General features: G+C 42.6%; 1 protein-coding gene across 4 annotated transcripts in view; it reads right to left on the bottom strand.

Annotated features, from left to right (window-relative positions):
• OGDHL (oxoglutarate dehydrogenase L) overlaps window positions 1–21,599 on the bottom strand; it is a 344,487-nt gene that overhangs the window by 87,491 nt on the left and 235,397 nt on the right. For all 4 annotated transcript variants that reach the window (XM_077454880.1, XM_077454883.1, XM_077454884.1 and 1 more), the window contains one exon: window positions 2,879–3,029. In XM_077454880.1, the coding sequence (XP_077311006.1) occupies window positions 2,879–3,029 (151 nt within the window). The remainder of the gene's footprint in view (window positions 1–2,878; window positions 3,030–21,599) is intronic.

Raw genomic sequence — 21,599 nt, 5'->3', positions numbered from 1 at the left:
GAAAATACATTTACTCCTTTTCTTAAATGGCAAAAGGGATACTTTTTCCCACTAGAATTTCATTGGATGTATTATCGAAAATATCCCCAAATAGCTGTTTTACTGCAAAAGAAAGACTAGCTAGGAGCTTCTGCATGGTGCTTAGCCAAGGGCGCAAGGCCTGAAGGATAGAATCTCTCATAGCAACTATTGCAAACATAAAGCTGCCAGATCCTGGGCCGGCTGAGCAGGAAAACCTTGAACACCCGTTTAAACTGGTCTCTCAGCGATTAAGCAATTACTGTCAGTGCAGGCTGAGACACAATCTGCCAGAGAAAAAAAAAAGTGTTTTTTTTTTAAATAGGAATTTCAACTTTTATCCATTGGTTCCCCAAGCATTTGAGCATTGTCTGCCGGACAAGTCAAACTCTTATTCACATAGGATATAACCACGTTAATTGCTGGTATACCCTACTTAGTGAATTTCCTCCACTATAGGATAAAGTGTGAAAACTTTTTAGGAGGGAAAATCATGCTCATCTGAGTGATCCTCTCAGACACAAAAAAAGCTTTTCCAACAATGAATGGACAGGAAAAGACATGCACAGCTTGAAGAGGCTTTAGTGAACCCAAACACTCAGTTAAGGGTACATAAATGTGTAGTGGACAATTCAGCATGAAATTGTCCCATCAATATTAAGATTGAAACAGCAGATTCTCCGGCATTTGATGCCTCAGAAGAGGAGTCATCAGTCTCAACATGGTCCCGAGGGAATTTGTCTTCTCCTGCCCCTAGTTCCTGAGTTTGAGGGTCCTGGGTAATGGAAGAGAACCTGTCGAATTTTGATCCATACTGGGATGCGATTAAAGTCACTCAACTTTTTTTTTTTAAACCTATCATGGCTGAGGAAAAAATATCTTTTTAGTAAAATAAACAGGGGCTGCAGTGTTAAAAACAGTTGTAAACTTTGCATGGCCCCCGATGCTCACTCCGACCAGCCACCCTCTCTCAGGGGAGGATGTCATTTGTAGAGATGAGTAGGCTTTCCAGAGCTTGAGGGAGACCCTTTTAGCTCATTTTTGGGGGTGTTTTAACCCCCCCTTCAGACCTTAGACCGATGCACAAAGCAGAAGTACTACCAGAAGAAATTGCATCCACTGCTTGAGCAATAGTCCAGCCACTGCCACTGCTATTAATGCTCAGCCAATGCAAATAGTAAATATGTCAAATAGGAAATGTCTGTCACCAAAACCTTTCATGCTCTTCTTTGCTCTTGTGTCTCTCTGACAATTTTGCAGCCAGCACAAATGGAGTTTTTCTTTTAAAAACACACTCCCGCGTTGGAGGATGCCAATGCCGTGCTAAGCCCCGCCCCCGCATCGTGCCCCCTCCTTTTGCTTTCAAAAATTGAGTTTTCCTGTGCAAGCGCAAACCTCTGTTCCAACGGGATCGGCTTGTGAATGAGGGAGGGATGGCATGGAGAGGACCTGGAAGCCACCGCCGAGTAGGGGGCGGGGAAAGAAAACAGCATTGATGACCGTTTTCAGTTCTCCCTTATACTCAGGCTCATGAAGAGGGAAAGAGTTCAGCCCAGATGGGGTGTCTGGAGGAAGCAAAACCCCCCAAACCTACCGGAAGTTTGCCTGCTAGCCGGAGGAAAAAAGTCTGCTGCTTCTGTGACACAGCGTTATCTCTGAGGAAAGCATGAGAAGGTACGTGCTCCATACAGCCCCCAGTGGTGACACTTAGGCATGACAACATTTACTTTAATAGAGACATTTCATAAGAAAACTCCACTTAACTTTCCCGCCGCAGTGTTTTCTGTCGTAAAACCAACAGACTCAATCTTCATCCTTCACGGTGGGTTCCCTTAACAACCCTTCAGGAACCGGGGACCCTCAGGGAACCCACAATCCTGGACCTGTAATAGCACCCTGAAAGTAAAAAACTTTATGGCCCTAATACCAAAAGTACTGGATCTCGGGATCCAGCTCTCTAAAAAGAGAAGTGTTTACAAGCAAAACCTCGTTTCTTTGGATACAAGGCCTGGGCACCATTCAATTTGATGGCCTGATGCCACGTACACACGATCGGAATTCCGGCCAGAAAAAGACTGATGAGAGCTTTTCATCGGAAAATGCGACTGTGTGTATGCTCCACTGGAATTTAGGTGTCCGAATTTCCGCCAGCCAAAAATGTATAGCATGTTCTTAATTTTCCAGACGGAAAAACTTTCTATCGGTAATTCCGATCGTGTGTATGCAATTCCGAAATGCCAAAAATCACGCATGCTCAGATTCAACTACGAGACAGAAGCTATTGGCTATTGAACTTCCTTTTTCTAGTCACGTCGTACGTGTTATACGTCACCGCGTTATAAATGATCGGAATTTGATGTGACCGTGTGTAGGCAAGACAGCTTGAGCCGAATTGCGTCGGGAAAACCATCAGAGCTTTTTCCGACGAGAATTCCGATCGTGTGTACGCGGCATAAAAGACACTTTGAATGGATCCGGCTGCATAGCTAGCCCCAGCAAGGACTGCTTCAGTGGAGCTCAGTACAGTACGTCTTCACTTGTGACCAACACCTTCGTGAAAAAACTGAGATGCTCCCAGTATGGGAGGGGTTATACAGGGAGGCAACTTCCTGTTTAGGGTGTGCCAGTGTCCAACACCTGAAGGTGGACTGTAATCCATATAGTAATTACTATGGCTCCGTCTCCCATGATGTACGATTAAAGAAAAACATTTGAAGTGCACAATACTACCAATGCATTAGTAATGTAAACAGACACCCACCTTTATAAATAATTGCTATAACATGCCTTCATTATGTAAATAAATGCTTTGTGCTCAATACGTTTTTGCTAGGTGTGTTACATTTGAAAGAAAACATACCTAAAGGTCCCCCTCTCAACATCCTGGCCACTTAGTCTGACATGTATCCCTTCTTTCAACAATGACCCGAATGCCATGTACTCAGCCAATGCCCAGTCTACCAGCTGATTCCTTGTCATTTCCAATCTACTTTTCAAGATCCTTGAGAGCCCTAAAAAAAAGAAAAATTGAATTACTGACAACACAAATTACTGCCTGCTTTAATGTCAGTTGTAAGACACCAAATTTAATTTGGCTAAATATATTAAATGTTCTTAGCATTTGCCTTTAGTACAATAAGGAATGTAGGATTATAAAGCATATTCCTATTGACAACAAGGCAGGGAGGGAGCATGTAAAAGATCTTCAGCTCTTCCAAGTTTAAAACAATCCATCAAAGTGCTGTGTCATGTTGTACTAGACTGAGCATTCATCCTGATTGCAAGAAACACCACACCAAACAAAATAAATATTGCCTGTGTTGCCATCTAGAGTCCTTGAGAGACCAAACAAGTTACAACATCACTTGCCACTATGCTAATGACAAAGACAGACAGGCTATAGATGTTTCAATGTAATCAAGAAAAAAAAAAAACATTGCACACTTCTCAAAACTGTATAGAAAGGTGGTCTTTGTTATTCTTTATAATTTGTACCAAAAAGCAACAACAAAAAAGCAAATGTAAAAAGCTGCTAAACTGCTAACTGAATTTTATAATTGCATGGTCCAAATGTGTACAGAAATAAACTGAAGAAACAGATTTTACTTTGATCCTATATAACAGGGATATGCAATTAGCGGACCTCCAGCCATTGCAAAACTACAAGCCCCATCATGCCTCTGGAAAGGTCAAAAAGGGGTAAAGGTGCGCTATGGACCCTAGATCTATTAAAGTAATAAAATGTGATAGAGTGATAAAGTATAAAAGTGATTACGATAATGTAAAATAAATTAAATTAAAATAAATAAGTGAGTGAGTAAGTGCCCTAGTGGTGAAGACAGGGGCTGCCACTACCTATTAAAATCACCCCGAAAGGTGAATGATGTGTTGGTGTATCAAAGGGGTAGTAAACGGCGCACACCTGCTATTAATATGTGCAAAATGCCAATCAAGAAGAAATCCAGTAATCAAAATACCGCAAAAACTAAATACGTGATGATCTGTGAATAAACAATTATTTCATACCTAATAGAATATTCATTAAAAAGTGCCAGATACAATACACTAAGTGTTATTTGTGAACCTCAAAAATTACAAAAACATAATGACACAAAGACCAAAATTATATATATAATTTCAAATGTTAAAATCGCATTCCTAAATTGTATGCGATTTGGAAATCGCTGAGTGGAGCTATATTGCACAAATGTGTTAAAATCCAACAGCAGAAGAAATATAAACAAAAAATCTCATCAGATTGCAATCTTATAATCCGTGCGATTCTGAAATCGCTACGTGGAAGTATATCGTAAATATATAGTGCAAGTCCCACAGTAAGATGTTATAAGCGGAGAAAAAGTGAAAATCAGAAAAAAACAGTAAAATGTCTTTAAAACGGAACGGAAGTGACAAAAAGTGCTTCAGTGCTTCAAAATTTCCAGGATGATGACCGGTGCATTAATAGTAAAAATTCTCACTCACCAGCTCCCCATCCCCATATGGGGTTAATGCGCCTCCACAGTGTGAGCCCCTGTGTCGCTGCTGTAAAGCTGGTCCGGTTTAAATATCCATGGAAATCCTCATGAAAGATAATAAAATGGGGCAGAACATAGTGTAATCCAGTTTAAAAATGTTTATTTAAATGTTAAACATCGCTACTCACATAGGTACAATGAAAACCGGCATTAAAATCATTCAAAACAATGCTGTGTGTTTGAATTTGCCGCCTATGCCGCTGTGTACGAGTGGAAACACCTGAGGCCACGCCCCCAGGTGTTTCCACTCGTACACAGCGGCATAGGCGGCAAATTCAAACACACAGCATTGTTTTGAATGATTTTAATGCCGGTTTTCATTGTACCTATGTGAGTAGCGATGTTTAACATTTAAATAAACATTTTTAAACTGGATTACACTATGTTCTGCCCCATTTTATTATCTTTCATGAGGATTTCCATGGATATTTAAACCGGACCAGCTTTACAGCAGCGACACAGGGGCTCACACTGTGGAGGCGCATTAACCCCATATGGGGATGGGGAGCTGGTGAGTGAGAATTTTTACTATTAATGCACCGGTCATCATCCTGGAAATTTTGAAGCACTGAAGCACTTTTTGTCACTTCCGTTCCGTTTTAAAGACATTTTACTGTTTTTTTCTGATTTTCACTTTTTCTCCGCTTATAACATCTTACTGTGGGACTTGCACTATATATTTACGATATACTTCCACGTAGCGATTTCAGAATCGCACGGATTATAAGATTGCAATCTGATGAGATTTTTTGTTTATATTTCTTCTGCTGTTGGATTTTAACACATTTGTGCAATATAGCTCCACTCAGCGATTTCCAAATCGCATACAATTTAGGAATGCGATTTTAACATTTGAAATTATATATATAATTTTGGTCTTTGTGTCATTATGTTTTTGTAATTTTTGAGGTTCACAAATAACACTTAGTGTATTGTATCTGGCACTTTTTAATGAATATTCTATTAGGTATGAAATAATTGTTTATTCACAGATCATCACGTATTTAGTTTTTGCGGTATTTTGATTACTGGATTTCTTCTTGATTGGCATTTTGCACATATTAATAGCAGGTGTGCGCCGTTTACTACCCCTTTGATACACCAACCCATCATGCCTCTGCCTCTGGGTGTCACGCTTGTGGCTGTTAAAGTCTTGCAATGCCTCATGGGACTTGTAGTTCTGCAACAGCTGGAGGTCCGCTAGTTGCATATCCCTGCTATATAAAAACACAAAACAATGTGGTTTTCAGATTGATGATTTAGGCCTCATACACGTGGATGTTTTAACAGCGGCTTTTGTGAGCTTTTTTTTGCTGCTTAACCACTTGCTTACTGGGCACTTAAACACCCTTCCTGCCCAGACCAATTTTCAGCTTTCGGTGCTCTCACACTTTGAATGACAATTACTCAGTCATGCAACACTGTACCCAAATTAATTTTTTGTCCTTTTTTTCCCACAAATAGAGCTTTCTTTTGGTGGTATTTGATCACCTCTGGGGTTTTTATTTTTTGCGCTATAAATGAAAAAAGACCGACAATTTTGAAGAAAAATGCATATTTCTTTGTTTCTGTGTCAGAATTATGCAAATTATTAATTTTTCTTCATAATTTTTGGCCACAATTTGTAATGCTACATATCTTTGGTAAAAATAACACAAATTAGTGGATATTATTTGGTCTTTGTGAAAGTTAGAGAGTCTACAAGCTGTGGTGGGAATCGCACAAAATTGATCACATCTGATGTACTGGTGGACTATCTCGCTTCTTGTGACCCGAACAAGTCAGGAAAGTACAAATACCCCCCAAATTTCCCCTTTTTGGAAAGTAGACATTCCAAGGTATTTAGTAAGAGGCATAGTGAGCTTTTTGATGTTGTAATTTTTTTCCCACAATGGCCCTCTATGGCCGTCATTCGGCTATAGGGCGGGCGCGAGGTGGTTAAGAACGCCACTCCATGTTATTCAATGGGCTCATACACACCATAGCGTTTCTGAACTGTAACAGGCATGGTCGTTTTTAAAGCTCCAAAAAAAAAAAAACACACACAAGGATGAGCGCGTTCTGAGGCTCCAGCGCTAAAGCTGCTTTGTCGCTGACACCGAAAAAAAGCTAAAAAAACGTGCATTAGCTCTATAGTGACGTTTGTTAGAGTCAGGGTTTTTAAGCTGTAAAAATGTTTGTGTGGGTAATTTGGGTGAGGAAAATAGCAGAGGGATTTTTTTTTTAACGCTTACAAACTATGTTAAATGCGCATTAACGCCAAATCAAAACGCTAATAAAAATTTTTAAAGCTACTTTTTTCCCAGGCGTTGTTACTAGCTTTACAGCCCGTTTTTTAAAACATTCGTGTGTATGAGGCCTTATGGTTAAACCCCAACTCCATGATATACTTATCTGCTCTGTGCAATAGAATTGCAAAGAGCAGCCACAATCCTTCTCTTCTTGGGTGCCCAGACAGCGCTCCTGGCTCATTTTTGTTCTCAGTGTACCACCGGAAGAAATTGCTTCAATCCTGAGCCATGCTACCCATGTCAATAGTCACAGAAAGCGCGACTCCTCTCTGCCCCCCACTCCCCCATCACAGGATTTGACTTGACAGCAGCAGGAATCAATGGTTCCATCAACTGTTCCAGACAGAGCCTGATCGCTCGAAGCTCCAGGACATGGATTGGTAAATGGGACTCCTCCGGCATCCAGTGACCCTGGGCCAAACTTGCCCCAAGCACTCTTCTTCAGCCAGACAGGTTGGCGCTCGTCATGACCACAGTCATATGCAAGTGAAGGAATGATTTTCCCTCCTGAAGGACAGGAGGCCCAAAACACCAAAGCAGTGTGTACTGATCTTTTGACCCATGCAAATCTGGGTGTTTCAAGAGTCAGCGGCTTAGTCTAATTTGGACAGGATATCCTTCTGAAGGGTCCCTGTAAAGAACAGAGCATACGGTACAACCTCAAAGGCAGCTACCATAGCTACCATCAGTCCAAGAAAAATGCATGAAACAGCAAAGGGGGGGGGGGGGGGGACTGCCAGCAATCAAACTGCCAATTGAAGCTTCAAGAGTTTTTCCAGTCGAAGAGCACCTTGGTGTAGTCAGACCCAGATAGTCTGTCAGAGCGGATTTTTGGAAGCTCAGGATCCACCCAAACTCCTGCAAGGTGCTGATCATAATGGCCACATCCTCCCTCCGGGCCATATGAGGTTGTGCCCTCAGAAGCAGGGCATCCATATAACCAATCACGGCAATTCCCCATTGCCTCAGCAGGGCAAGGACCGAAGCCAGTGGAGGGAACACTGGTGCTTGACATCATAGACTCCAAGAAATCTCCCTGATGAAGGGAGGCCACCACAGACCGAATGGACTCCATCTTGAACTTTTGTATGCATATGAAGCAGTACAGGGCCTTGAGATCCAGGATCGGGCGAAACCATCTTTCCTTCTTCAGGACCGTAAACAGGTTGGAGTAGAACCCCATTACTACTCTAGAACTTGAACAATCACCCCTTGACTTAGCAAAATTCTGCACCTCCCCATATTAAACCTACAGGAGAGCCGGGGAAAGATGTGAGTTGAAAGGAAAAAACCTCTCTGGGAGACAAGATTGGAATTTTAGTTTGTACCCAGACAGGATCAGCTCTTGGACCTACTTTTCGGAAATCAGGGCGGTCCTTCATGAATCTTCATGCTGAGTAGGACTTGTCTGCATTCTTGATCGGTTTGGAAGTCCAGGGTCACTTGGCACCCCCCAGCAGGGACCTTCAAAGACTTGGAACCCTTATCCACAGATCTCGGGAGGGTGGGGTTCGGGGAAACTTCTTGTGCACAGAAAAAGAGGGACCCCTCTTAGGACACGGTTTCTTCCCGTCTGGACTTTGGAACACAGGTATTATCGTCCTCCCCAGTAAAATTCTTGAATATGTCGTCTAGGGTGGGCCAGAAGAGGCAATCCCCCTTGAAAGGCAAATCTTTGAGAGCCTTCTTTGATGTCTGGTCTGCAAGCAAACATTTGAGCCACAGGTCATGCTGAAGCACCACCGCTAAAATGGAGAGTTTAGAAAGCAAAGGGGCCACATTCAAGGAGGAGTCATGCACAAACCTAAGGCCCTGAATCAGCTGGTCCACCAATTGCATGTAAGCTGGGGGAACTTGCTCCCCACCCAAGCTGTGGCAAAAGAATCTGGCCCATTTGAAGTGATAATGGATGGAAATCCGTTTCTGGACCACAAAGGGTCTCTTAGAACATTGCTAATCCTTGTAAATAAATTTGCCAAAATAAGTGAGATAAGGGACCACTTTTACCACACGCGGTGGTTTGTGCATGCCAAAGGGGACAGACACATCTGCGGCCGCACCAGAAGCATCCTCCATATTCAAGGTTTCTCGCACTGAGGTAATAGGCGAGTCCACCAGTGCCTTTTCGTGCGCAACTGCAGCAGCAGAGGACTCAGCCTCACTGTTGGAAGGGTTGAGGCTCTCGTTCGCAGTTGCTGCTGTGAGCAGCAGCAGTAGAGCCAGACTCAGGATCCGACAATGCAAAGGAATCAGGAGAGGGTGGGGGTCACTTAATAGCCTTAAGTTTTAACGCCACCTTTACCCAGGAAACAATAAGTACTGTCAATGTATCTAGGGAAACAGTGGACCCGGGAGACCTGCCACCTCAAGGAGGGGGTCAGGTAGGGAGACGTGCTCCCTGGACTCCATCTCTCTAAGGGACCCAAAGGGAAGCCCCAAACAAAGGTACACAAGGCCAGCAGAGGAGGGATAGCCCATATTCACCAAAAAAGGAAAAAAGTCTATGGAACCAGAGGTCCCAGTAGGGAGCTAGGTCACTACTCTTGAACACTAGGCAGAAAGAACTGGGATTGCCTATGGAGATATAAGGCTTTAATCAGCCAGGACTGCAAATAGGTGCTGCCGAGTTTCTTTTTCTGCCTAGTGTTCTACACCTTATGATTGAGAATAGCAGACGCTGTGACCATCAGTGAACATAAGAGAAACTACATTTTTGTTGCAGGGGATGGCCAAAATTTGACTTGTATCTTAGTGCATGCTTCTGGGAAAATCAGTAAACCAATTACACAAGCTTTAAGTGACATTTCTGGCCACGTTTTACAGAAAATTACAGCGCAGAAGATTAAAAATGAAAGGTGATTTTCAATAATGTTAGATTTCAATATGGTGTGTCGAAACGGTATATGCTATTTTTATTTGTTATTTTGTTCCCATTAAAGTGGAGCTACCATTAACGGTCTTAGAATTACCACTAATTGACGGAGGAATAATGATCTAAGTGGCTAATGTGAACATTGCCTAGTGCCTGACCTGAGATGAAAAGATTGGGGCTTAAAGGAGAATAACGGTGATTGGATTGGAAACTGCTTAGAAGGACTGGTAACGCTGGAGGATATCTATTATGCTGGACTTATAAGTGTAAATCTTCCTATGGCTCTTAGTAACACTTAGAACTATTGACACACTGCTGGAGCTAGGTGGAGGAAGAAGGCCATGAATGTGATTCCCCAGACCCGTGTTTAATCATACCCTGGTGCTAAACCTTACCAGCTGTTGGTTCAAGCCTGTACATGCATGTGGACAATGTGGTGCCTTGGGAAGGTTCAACAACCAAATTGGGGTGAAAAATTAACGAAACAAGCTCGAAACTGAGAGCAGATAAACCTGAAGCAAGGGTGCTGGGGGTTAAAGATATAGGTGGCGGGGTAGTGTATAAAGCAACTGCTTAGAGGGGGACAGAGAAAAAGTAAGTTACGAGGGCGTTTGACGGCCTATCGATCTGTTTGCTAACTTGCTAAATGCTCTGTCTGTCGGAGAGAGTGTTCCCCTCCCGGCCATCATAAGGGGGAAGTCAAGTAAAACAAACAAATCGATTACCCCAGCCGCAAGCCCGGTAGGAATTCAGAAATATATGGCTGCAAAACTACAGTATAAGAGAAGAGGAGACTGGGAGTCCTAGAGCGGAGAAATCTCTGCGGTCGGGTCCTAGTAGGCAGAGGGGGGAAGAAAGTAGAGGTGGGAAGAGCATACACCCAAAATAACCGAGACACAGAAAAACGGAACGGGTACATGAATGAGGCAGGAGGGAGTTCAGGAAGGGGGGGAGGTGGACACGGAGAAAGGAGACTTAGCTTCGGGAGGGCACGCCCAGACTTCACCCCTAGAACAAACCTCACAGTTAAAAGAGATGCTTTTGGAGATGTTCTCAAGAATGGAAACCTCCCTAAAAGCAGAAATTGCCACAATAAGGCCAGATATCGGACAAGTACTGGGGAGAGTAGAGGAGATAGAAAATAGAGTAGAGGCCCATGAGCAGAAAATAGAGGAAATACTGGGGCAGGTCTCAGCGCTATGAAAGCGAAATAGAACATTAATGTATAAGTTAGAAGATCAGGAAATCGAAGCAGGAGAAAGAATTTACGTATAAAAAGGACTCCCTGAGTCTCATAGCAATTCAACGCTCAGAGAAATAGCCCAACAAATATTTAACCCCCTGCTAGATAAGGCAATCTCAGAACCTCTAAGAATAGATAGAATACATAGGATAACACGATCCTCAGGAATCAGGTCAGAAGCCCCGCGTGATGTGATAGTGAGGTTCCACTATGTTGAGGAAAAAAATGCAGGTGATGGGAAGAATTAAAACAAGCCCAGGGGTGTCTTACGGGGGCGCAGAGCTGCAGATTTATTCAGATTTAACGGTGGAGACATTAAGGAGAAGGAGATGTTTAAAATCGCTTACGGAAATGATGGTCGCAGCCGATATCCCATACCAATGGGGATTTCCGGCATGCTTGATTGGGAAGAAAGAGGGACGATCTGCGGTTCTGCGCTTCCCGGAGGATCTGCAAGAGTTTTGCGATCGGCTAGGTATAAAACCTGCCCCGCGGTTAGAGTGGCAGAGAGATGAAGATGTAGAGAAGCCGGGGAAAAAAAAACCCAAAATAGGATAAATCAGGAGTCCCGGGTTGCATGGAAAGAAAGAGGAAAAATTAGTAATGTACGAACTTAACGTGGTAACATAGGCGGGGGGGTTGGGGGAGAGCGGGGGGGTGGGTAGGGTGGAGCCTCCTATGGATGTGGGTGTGAGTCCTAGGGACACTATGGATGTGGGACGACCATGGAAGACGGTCAAGCAGAACCATAGAAATAATGGGAAAGGGGGTGTCCTACCCAGTCTTTCGAGACGTTCCATTATAGGACAGGGGAGGGGGATAGAGGGGAGGGAGGGGGATAGAGGGGAGGGGTGGGGATAGGGGAGGAAGGGAATTTGGGTGGGGTGTGGGGTTTGGGGTTTTTTTTTTTCTTATGGGCTCTCACTAGATCCTTCCACAGAGGTAGTAGGAACGGGTCCACCTGGGTTCACTGGACGCATCAATAAGAGAGGAAATTAATCAATCCTTAGAAGTAGAGTATGGTAGCAATTAATGTAGTAACCTATAATGTTAGGGGCTTAAATACAAAAAGGAAGAGATATAGGATTAACGATGAATTACAGCACATGGAAGCAAATATAGCATGCCTCCAGGAGACGCACATAACACATACTTCAGGTATTAGATTAAATTCAGTGGAATTCCCTGTGTGGATCTATGGGGACTCCCCTTCCCCTTATTCCAGAGGGGTTGCGATTGGCTTTGGTAGAGCAACAAGATTTGAACTAGAAGAGCGACTAGTGGACCCAGAGGGGAGGTACCTGTGTGTAAAAGGTATATTGTTAAACATGAAATGTACAATTGTAAACGTCTATGCTCCAAATAAGAATTCTGATAAATTCCTAATGAATGTGTTAAAAAAAATAGAAGACTTTAAGGAGGGTAAATTGATTTTGGCAGGTGACTTCAACTGGAATATGGATGCTAAAAAAAACGTTACAGAAGGAGGGAGGGGGCCCTTTAACGATAAACAGAGAACGTTTCTAGAAGCGTTAGCTATATATCAGCTGCAAGACGCCTGGAGGGCACTCCATCCAAGGGATAGGGATTATACCTGTTTCTCCCCGGTTCATGGCTCCTTCTCCAGAATTGATTATATTTTTCTAGAGCCCCAGTTTGTCGGCATTGAGGAAAGCTGAAATAAAATCAATAACGTGCTCAGACCATGCACCAGTAAAAATCCAGCTGGAGATTAGGGGAGTCAGTAGACCGGGGATAAACTGGAGGCTCAACGAATCATTGCTATATGATAAGGAATCAGTAAGTAAGATTGAACAGGAGGTGGAACAATGGGAATCCCACAAAGCAGTAATAAGAGGGATATTAATTGGGATTGGAGCGGGGAAAAAGAAGGAGAGGGAAAAAAGGAAAAAGTTATTGTATGAGGAAATACAGAGACTGGAACAGAGTAGGAGATTAGAGGGGACCCCAGAGAGCCAGGAACTAATAATGAAGAAGAGTGAGCTGGAGGACTGCCTAGAGCAAGAGAGGAGGGCCGCTTATCATATTTTAGATAAGGAAAGATATTTGTGGGGAAATAAATCAGGTAAATGGTTGGCCAGGAGGGTGAAGGAAAAGAAGAGCAGAACTTTCATTCCAAAAGTGAGAGATAAGAAAGGGGACGTACAAAACCTGCCGGAGAAGATAGTGGATACGTTTCGCGCATATTACAGTGCCCTCTATAATATAGGACATAGTGGGGAAAGTGCGACCCGAGAGGAAATAAGGGATTATTTGAGGGGGTTAGATCTGCACAGGGCTACGCAAGAAGAAATGGACTCATTAGAAACCCCAATTTTGATTGATGAAGTGGAGAGAGCAATTAAAAACACAGCTGCAAGAGGATGCCCTGGCTCCGACGGGTTCCCGATTCTATATTATAAGAAGTTCCAAAAACAACTTGCCCCAAAATTGTGCGAGTATTTTAATGAAGTAGGGAAGGGGGGCAAATTTAGGGAAGAAACATCGTTGGCACATATAGCATTAATCTTGAAGGAGGCTAAGGATCCTATGGCAGTTGAAAGCTATAGACCAATCTCCCTTTTGAATTCAGATATAAAACTGTTCTCCAAAATTATTGCGGAACGATTAAGGCCTTATGTGCCAAACTGGATACAGAAGGATCAGGTGGGATTCATTCAAGGGAGAGAGGGTAGAGACAATGTTTTGAAAACCATGATGTTAATGCAGGAAGCAATCAGGCAGGGTGCCCCCACTGTACTCGTGTCGATTGATCCTGAAAAAGCATTCGACAGGGTCAGTTGGGGGTTCCTTTTTGAAACATTGAGACATTATGGAATGGGAGAAAGGATGAGAGGATGGATTGAAGCTCTTTATTACCACCCCAAAGCCAGAATAAGAAATTAATGGGACCCTGTCCTGCCCCCTTGAACTTTTCAACGGGACAAGACAGGGATGCCCACTCTCCCCGCTTCTGTTTATAATGATATTAGAACCCCTCCTAGCAGCGATTAGGAAAAATCAAGATATCCAGGGAATAAAGGTGAAGGGTAGAGAGTATAAGACTGCTGCTTTTGCAGATGACCTTCTGTTATATATGTCCAACCCTAGGATTTCTATCCCGGGGGTAATGAAGGAACTCTTAAAATTTTGGACACTCTCTAATTTTAAGGTGAACATGGCCAAGTCTGAGATATTAAACCTAAATTTATCGGCAACTGAACAGAATGCACTTCAGGCTAAATTGCCTTTCAGATGGTGCCTGAAAGAACTAGGCTATTTGGGTATAAAATTGACAGTAAAAATGGGAGGCTTGTTTGAGGCTAACTATATCCCCCTCCTGAACAAAATTAAGCAACATCTTGGTAAAATTCAATATAGAGCTCTCTCATGGATGGGGAGAATAAATGTAGTAAAGATGTTTATCTTACCGATATTTACGTACACATGCCAAATGATCCCTATCGTACTACCACAAGTGTACTTAAATAAATTAAGAACTATAGTCAGAAGATTTATATGGAGGGGGAAAGTAGCGAGGGTGGCATTTAATATTATGATTAGAGATAAAGAGAGGGGAGGTTTGGCAGTACCCGACTTTAAAAAGTATTATGAGGCTATCATGCTATCACGAGTTACAGATTGGATCCATAATGAAAAAGGCAAGGACTGGGTGGAATTAGAAATGTATTTAAGCACAAAGAATGTTGGAGAATTAATATGGATACCAGCAAAGTACAGAGAATTAGGGGGTAACACAAGTATATTGACAAAGAACGCACTTCGGGTTTGGGATATAATAAATAAGAGGCATGATTGGGTACACAATTCACCATTAATTCCGCTTTTGGATAATATATTTTTTAGACCAGGGCAAGAGGAATACATATATTTTAGTAGGTGGGCTAGGAAAGACAGTATTAGTTTACACGAGGTTATGGTAGGAGATAGATTATGCACATACGAAGAAATTATAGGGAAATGGGGACATAAGACACTAGATAAATGGAGATATTCACAATTATATTATTTCACCTAGTCCTGGTCACAGCCACTGAGGGGAAAGGATCAACTTAGACCGCTAGAAAAACTACTAGTGAGCCTCAAAAGCCTTGAAAAAAGGACATCAAAAATATATAAAAATTTGATAGAAGCAGCAGGACATAAATATCCGGATTAAATGGGAAAGAGAAATAGGTTCTATAAGCAATGATGAACAGAGAAATAGGATAATGAGACGTACTTACTCGGTAGCTAAAGATTCACAAACAAGAGAGATGTAATACAAACTCTTGGCTAGGTGGTACATAACCCCACAGCAAGGAAATAAGATTAGTAAAGAGAACCCTTTATCGTGCTGGAGAGGTTGTTCGGTGGTGGGTTCTTTTGCACACTTGTGGTGGGAGTGCCCTAAAATACAGTCATACTGGGGAAAAATTCTAGAAGCAAGTTTCAACATAATAGGTGAAGGGATTAGGTGTGACCCATGGGTGTACTTATTCCATTATATAGAAAAGGGAGAAAGAGTATGGACAGTCCCTGATCCCATGTCTACTGAATTCTGCTAAAGCCTTGATCCCACGTAGATGGAAAACCCAGGATCTCCCCACAATGAAGGAATGGGTAGCAAGATTGGAAAGGATAAGAAGTATCGAAGATACGATTGCTAAGTCAGAGCATTTAGAGGAGAGGTATCAGAACAAGTGGAGGCAATGGCTGCAATTTAGAAAAACTGAAAACTACCTGAAGTTGCTTGAATGTTAGGGAGTTACAATATTGGAAGGATCAAGTGAGAGAGGGAGGGGAGGAGAGAGGGAGGGGAGGAGAGAGGGAGGGGAGGAGAGAGGGAGGGAGGGGAGGAGGGGAGGAGAGAGGGAGGGAGGGAGGGGAGGAGGGGGGGAGGGGAGGAGGGAGGGAGGGAGGGGAGGAGGGAGGGGGGGAGGAGGGAGGGAGGGAGGGAGGGGAGGAGGGAGGGAGGGAGGGAGGGAGGGGAGGAGGGAGGGAGGGAGGGAGGGAGGGGAGGAGGGAGGGGAGGAGGGAGGGGAGGAGGGAGGGGAGGAGGGTGGGATAAAGAGGATATTTCATGGAGTTTTTGTTATGTAGATGGAATTTTGTAAAGAAGAGATAATATTTGATAATTTTGAAAATAAAGAATATTTAAAAAAAGAATTACCACTAATCCAGTGTCCATTAATGAAGAAACGGAGTAATGCAGTCACTAAGGAGTTAATGTCCCAAGTACATACTGGGAGAAAATGTCACAATTTAAAAGTACAGCTATAAATACAATGGCTAATACAAAATAATGGCTCCTACTGCTGCATATTTCTATTATATTCTTTAACCTTAAATAACAGGAATTAAGCAAAAAAGATATAGATACATTCTATTAATCTTGGACGCAAGGCAAACATAGCTGTAGGGTTCCTGAGGAAGCTGTAAATGTATTACAAGGGCAAACAGTCACTGGTGTAGATATTTTAATAGAAACAATAAATCATCATATTTACATTTTTGAAATGACTGCAATGAATAGAAAATGACTGAGTCATGAATTATAATGATACATTTGTGCCAGTCTTTGGTAACATTTACAGTATTTCCACACAAAAAAAAGATTATATATATATATATATATATATATATATATATATATATATATATATATATATGCAAGTGGCAACTACACATGTAAATAAAAAAATTTAATTGAATCCAAAATGATCAATATTCCTAAAGAAATGTCAAATGATTTGTGTGCAATCAACAAAAAATAAGCAAAAAAATAATAATCACAATCAAATAAAGGATTTAGTCTTAACATTGCTACATTCAAACCCCAACGTGCATACTGGCAATGTCATCAACCCACATTGCTCAACGTTTGAATTACACTTCACCACCGCTAAAAGGCCACAGCTGTTAAAAGGTTCATAAACCTCCAATATTTATAATTAATAGTATGTAATTCCATTAAAAAAACATGAAAGGTGATCTTCAGTCTATTGCTGAATGAGCCTGAGGACATTCTAACTAAACATGCACATGTTAATGCTTCAAAAATAGTGGAGCATAAGTAACTGTCAAGGTAAAAAAAAAAAAAATTATATACACATATAGATATAATAATGTATGATTGTTCCACTACTTTGTGGAAGTACTGCTGATAGCTCAACTTTAGGCAGGTGGAAAATCGTGAATTAACATAGTTATGTAAAAATTTAAATCATAATAATACTGTCAAATACATGTCCACATCTTAGGGTAATGCCGTGTACACACAACCGGACTTTTTGACAGACTTGGTCCGGTGGACTGAATCCAACGGACAATTCGATCGTGTGTGGGCTCCAGTGGACTTTTTCTTCCCCAAAGTCCGTTGGACCTAGAAATAAAACTTGCTTCAAATCTGTCCCCCGGTCTCCGCTTTCTAGCGGACAATGTGTTCGTCTGTGTGCTAGTCCGGCAGACCAAAGATGATGCATGCTCAGAAGCAAATACAGGACGGAAGCGCTCTGTCTGGAAAAACTAGCGTTCGTATTGAAGCTAGCACATTCCTCACGCTGCTAATTCTGTGATATTTTAATACAGTGGATTCTTTTCTTCTTTATAGTGCTAGAAGAATGAAGTTGCTTTGCTGCTTATTTTCACACAGAGTTCTCACAAACGTCTTTCTTCATTATTTATCCTCATCTCATGACTAATATTCTAGTTTTTTTAAAGTCACATCTCCATAAATAATGTTTACAATTCTCTTTTAGACTCATCTTTTATAATTTTCGATTCCAACAATACATATGTTTTCAAATTAAAAAAAATAAAAATCTCTAGGGATTTCCATTTTTTTTTGTAGTTTCAAGTTACCACAATAACATTATTAGCTTGTATTTTTTATGAACCTTAATGAGGTTGGTGTCCCTTGTTAAATTGACATAGGGGGGTTATTTACAAAAGGCAAATTCATTTAGCACTACAAGTGCACTTGAAATTGCTCTGAAAGAGCACTTGGAAATGCATTCACTGTGGATCCGAGGGGCACATGCAATGAAATGTCAAAAAACAGCATTTTAGCTTACACATCATTGCATAATAACATCAGCACAGCTTCCCCTCATTTGAGATATTACCCTCAGATTAACAGCGACTGCACTTCCAAGTGCACTTGCAGTGCAATTTCAAGTGCACTTTGCACTTGTAGTTAGCACTTGTATTGCAAAATGAATTTGCCTTTTGTAAATAACCCCCATAGTCTTTTGACATGTACCTACCTACACATAGTATATTCTTCTGGAAAATTAAATGTCCATTTATTATGATTAAAACAAAAAGAGGAAGGCAACACTGGAGACACTTTTGGGGTTTATGAAGCCTTTTGTCCCTCAGGGCACACATCAAGTCAGTGGCCAACAAAGTTGGGATCTTGCGTAGTAAATAAAATAGGCAGTACAATCTGGTCCAGGAATCCCACAGACCAGGAACAGCAGCAGATGACATCTATGTCCCCAGGTTGTGGTACTACAACAGCCTGCATCTTCTGTCAGACTAGACTGAAGCCAGGCAATCACTTCTGACTCTTCCATGCAGCCTTCCCTCCACGCTTCTCTGCAGCCTTCCTTGGAGGCTGTGCCTCTGGTGGTGTACTTGTGGCAGGAGGAGGAGTAGGAGTAGGGGCTTCATCATAAAGATGTGTGGTTGGTGTAAGCTCGCCCCTCAAAAAAAGCCTCACACAGTTGGCGTTTGCCCTTCTCAAGTTCCAGCAACCTGGTGGCCAAATATGTCCCATAGGCCTCTTCAGCATTGGGGGTTACTTAGAAATTGGCTTGCTTCCCGAATGGGAGCAAAGGATTCCTCCTCAGTTATTGTCATCTTCCTGGGCCTTCTGGTGGTAATGCGGAGGGGGAGGCACTTGGCATTCTGTCAGGCTCCTGCTGGGCCCAGCCACCTCCTGCCTGCCACTGGTCCTGGCCTCCTCCTCTACACCACGGGGCACAGCCTCCTCCTGGGTGAGCTCATCCTGTGTAGAAAAAAATGGGGCATAGTTGTATTTTTTGCTTCATCAAATCACAGACAATATTCTGTTTCTCACTTGCAAATAGAATTTTACACAAATATAAAAGGCGATCATTTTGACCCCAGCATTTTTTAAGCTGTTCAAGATTTTGTCTACATTTTTGGCCACTACTGTATAGTGATATGTATACATAATATATTTTGGGATTAAATCATAGATTTGTAAGCAATTCAAAGATTTTACTTTGCATTATTAATATTAGGACAATCAATATTTCATAAAATATACCTGGCTCCAGCTGGGCACATCCACTTCTTCCAGGATGGAAGGGTCTGGTTCTTCCTGGGACTCCTCAGCTGGGGTGGAGGGAATTGTTGAAAGCGATTGCCTCGCTTCAGTCTGCTCATCGAGCAAACTGAGTTTCTTGTAGTACCACAGCTTGGTTACATAAACCTTATCTGCCTCTGCTCCTGATTTGAGGGACTGCTTGATCTTGATGTGCTCCCGCTTATACATATTACGCAAGATCGCAATTTTATTCTCCACAAACCTAATGTCTGCCTGGGGGAGTCGAGTCTTCACAAATTCCAGAAGTATCCCCAGTGTTGCCTTCTGTGCTGGTTTATTAGAATACAAGGGGTGCTTTACCTCCCACAGGTTTCTGTTATTTTCATACAATTCTATAAACTGGCTCATAAATGCCTCCTCAAAGGGATTCATTATTTTTTTTTTTTTGAAAGACAATACACATGACAAAACACTAATATCAGTCCAAACTCAAAGTATTATTTTTATCACAATATAGGGCACACACACCCACACAAAACCTATGTCAGTCCAAAGTCTCAGTATCTTATCTCAACCTAGTCCAAAATTTTGAAGCAGTATAGACCACTGTGATGGGTCAAGTTTGAATCTTACCTTCATTAAGGACGCTCGCTACTTCCATTTGGACATACAACAACGTACTAGCTTTATATACGCTGTGCATGTGTCAAGCTCCACCTGCGTCGCCCACCCCTGATGTTCTTTGTGATGAAATTTGCACATCCCTTCTCTCTTTGTTGCACAGTGGGAATATATACATAAAGATGGCGGAGACATTTTCAGGAACTAGCGTGGACCAAAGCCCAGAACCCCAAACATCCAGATCCAGGAGGAGATTTAAGACCACTAACATGGCCTTTGAAGAAATGGTGGAGATGGTGGACATCTTGAGGAGGGAGGACTATGATGGCAAAAATGGTCCGTACCCCCAACCTAATTTGCAGAAGGACCAAATAATGTCCTCAGTTGTGACCACTCCGGAGCAGCAATTTGGGGTACGACGGGCTAAAGACCAATTGAGGAAGCGCTGGTCCGACCTTAAAACGAGGGAGCCCGATCAGTATTGAAGAATTAAGAAGGTGCTTAAAAAAAGTAAGTACTTATCATGCGTTTTTATTCTGATACTTAACTTGCATGCTGATCCATGTGCTTTTCGTTTATACTTTTTTGTTTCCATGATCGTTCGTTTGTTAATATATACGATGTCTGTAAATATGGTTCATTTGTCCAAAATAATTACGATGTATTTAGACGGTACAGGGTTATATCTGCTTTTTGGTCTGGATAATTTGTATTATTAAAATCAGTTTAGGATATTGTTGTGTAGTTGTCTTTGAAGCTAGAATGTTTTTTGAACTTGATTCAGTGTAATGTAAGGAGGAGAGGACACAGCAGCTGTTTCAACATCTGGACTCAGGAGCACTAGTGTCGTGTGGGACACCATAGAACATTTTTTAGGATAACCCATACAGGGGCTCCAGGGGATGCTTGGGGTGTCTCCATCTGTGAAACTTGGCCAAAAAAGGTAAGTATTGCAGTTTTGTTAAAAGGGAATTTGAATCATGTCTTCAACTTGGATCTTTTAACAAACAGATAATTGTACACCACTTCAAAGCAATGTTTCATATTCCTATTTCTGGACTCAAATATCAGTGTGCCAAGTATACCTTTTCTTTCATTCTCATAGGGGAGCAAAGACTCAGACAGTCAGAGGATCCCAGGACCCCCCGACCTCACCAGCCTGATTGGGTAGTTAGCCCGGGGTGGTGGAAGTGGGTGAGATATGCACCCCACCAGGTGAGTGTCTAACACCCCAGCTTAAAGCGGAGGTCCACCCTAAAATGGACCTCCGCTCATCGGAATCCCCCCCCCCTCTGGCGCCACAATCGGCACCTTTCAGGGGGGAGGGGGGTGCAGTTACCTGGATAATCCAGGTAACTGCACCCACTTTCGGGCTAGCTCTCTGCGGAAAGGGGCGTACGTTACGCCCCTTTCCGCAAGCGCCCGCCCCCTTCAGCAAGTGCCCCGCTGCCTGCTGGGAAACACACAGCTCCCAGAGGCAGCGGGGACCGTCCGGATTGCGCCGCGCGGCTCGCGCATGCGCAGTAGGGAACCGGGAAATGAAGCCGAAAGGCTCCATTTCCTGATTCCCATACCCAAGATGGCGGCGGCAGGACCCGACAGACGAGCGAGCGATCGGCTTCGGGTGCCGACATCGCGGGCGCGCTGGACAGGTAAGTGTCACTATTTAAAAGTCAGCAGCTGCAGTATTTGTAGCTGCTGGCTTTTAAAAAAAAAACGC

Source organism: Lithobates pipiens, unplaced genomic scaffold (assembly GCF_037356315.1).
Source record: "Lithobates pipiens isolate NorthernLeopardFrog02 unplaced genomic scaffold, aLitPip1_a1.2 Scaffold_25, whole genome shotgun sequence".
In the NCBI taxonomy this organism is placed as follows: domain Eukaryota; kingdom Metazoa; phylum Chordata; class Amphibia; order Anura; family Ranidae; genus Lithobates; species Lithobates pipiens.
This window is presented reverse-complemented; position numbering and strand designations above follow the sequence as displayed.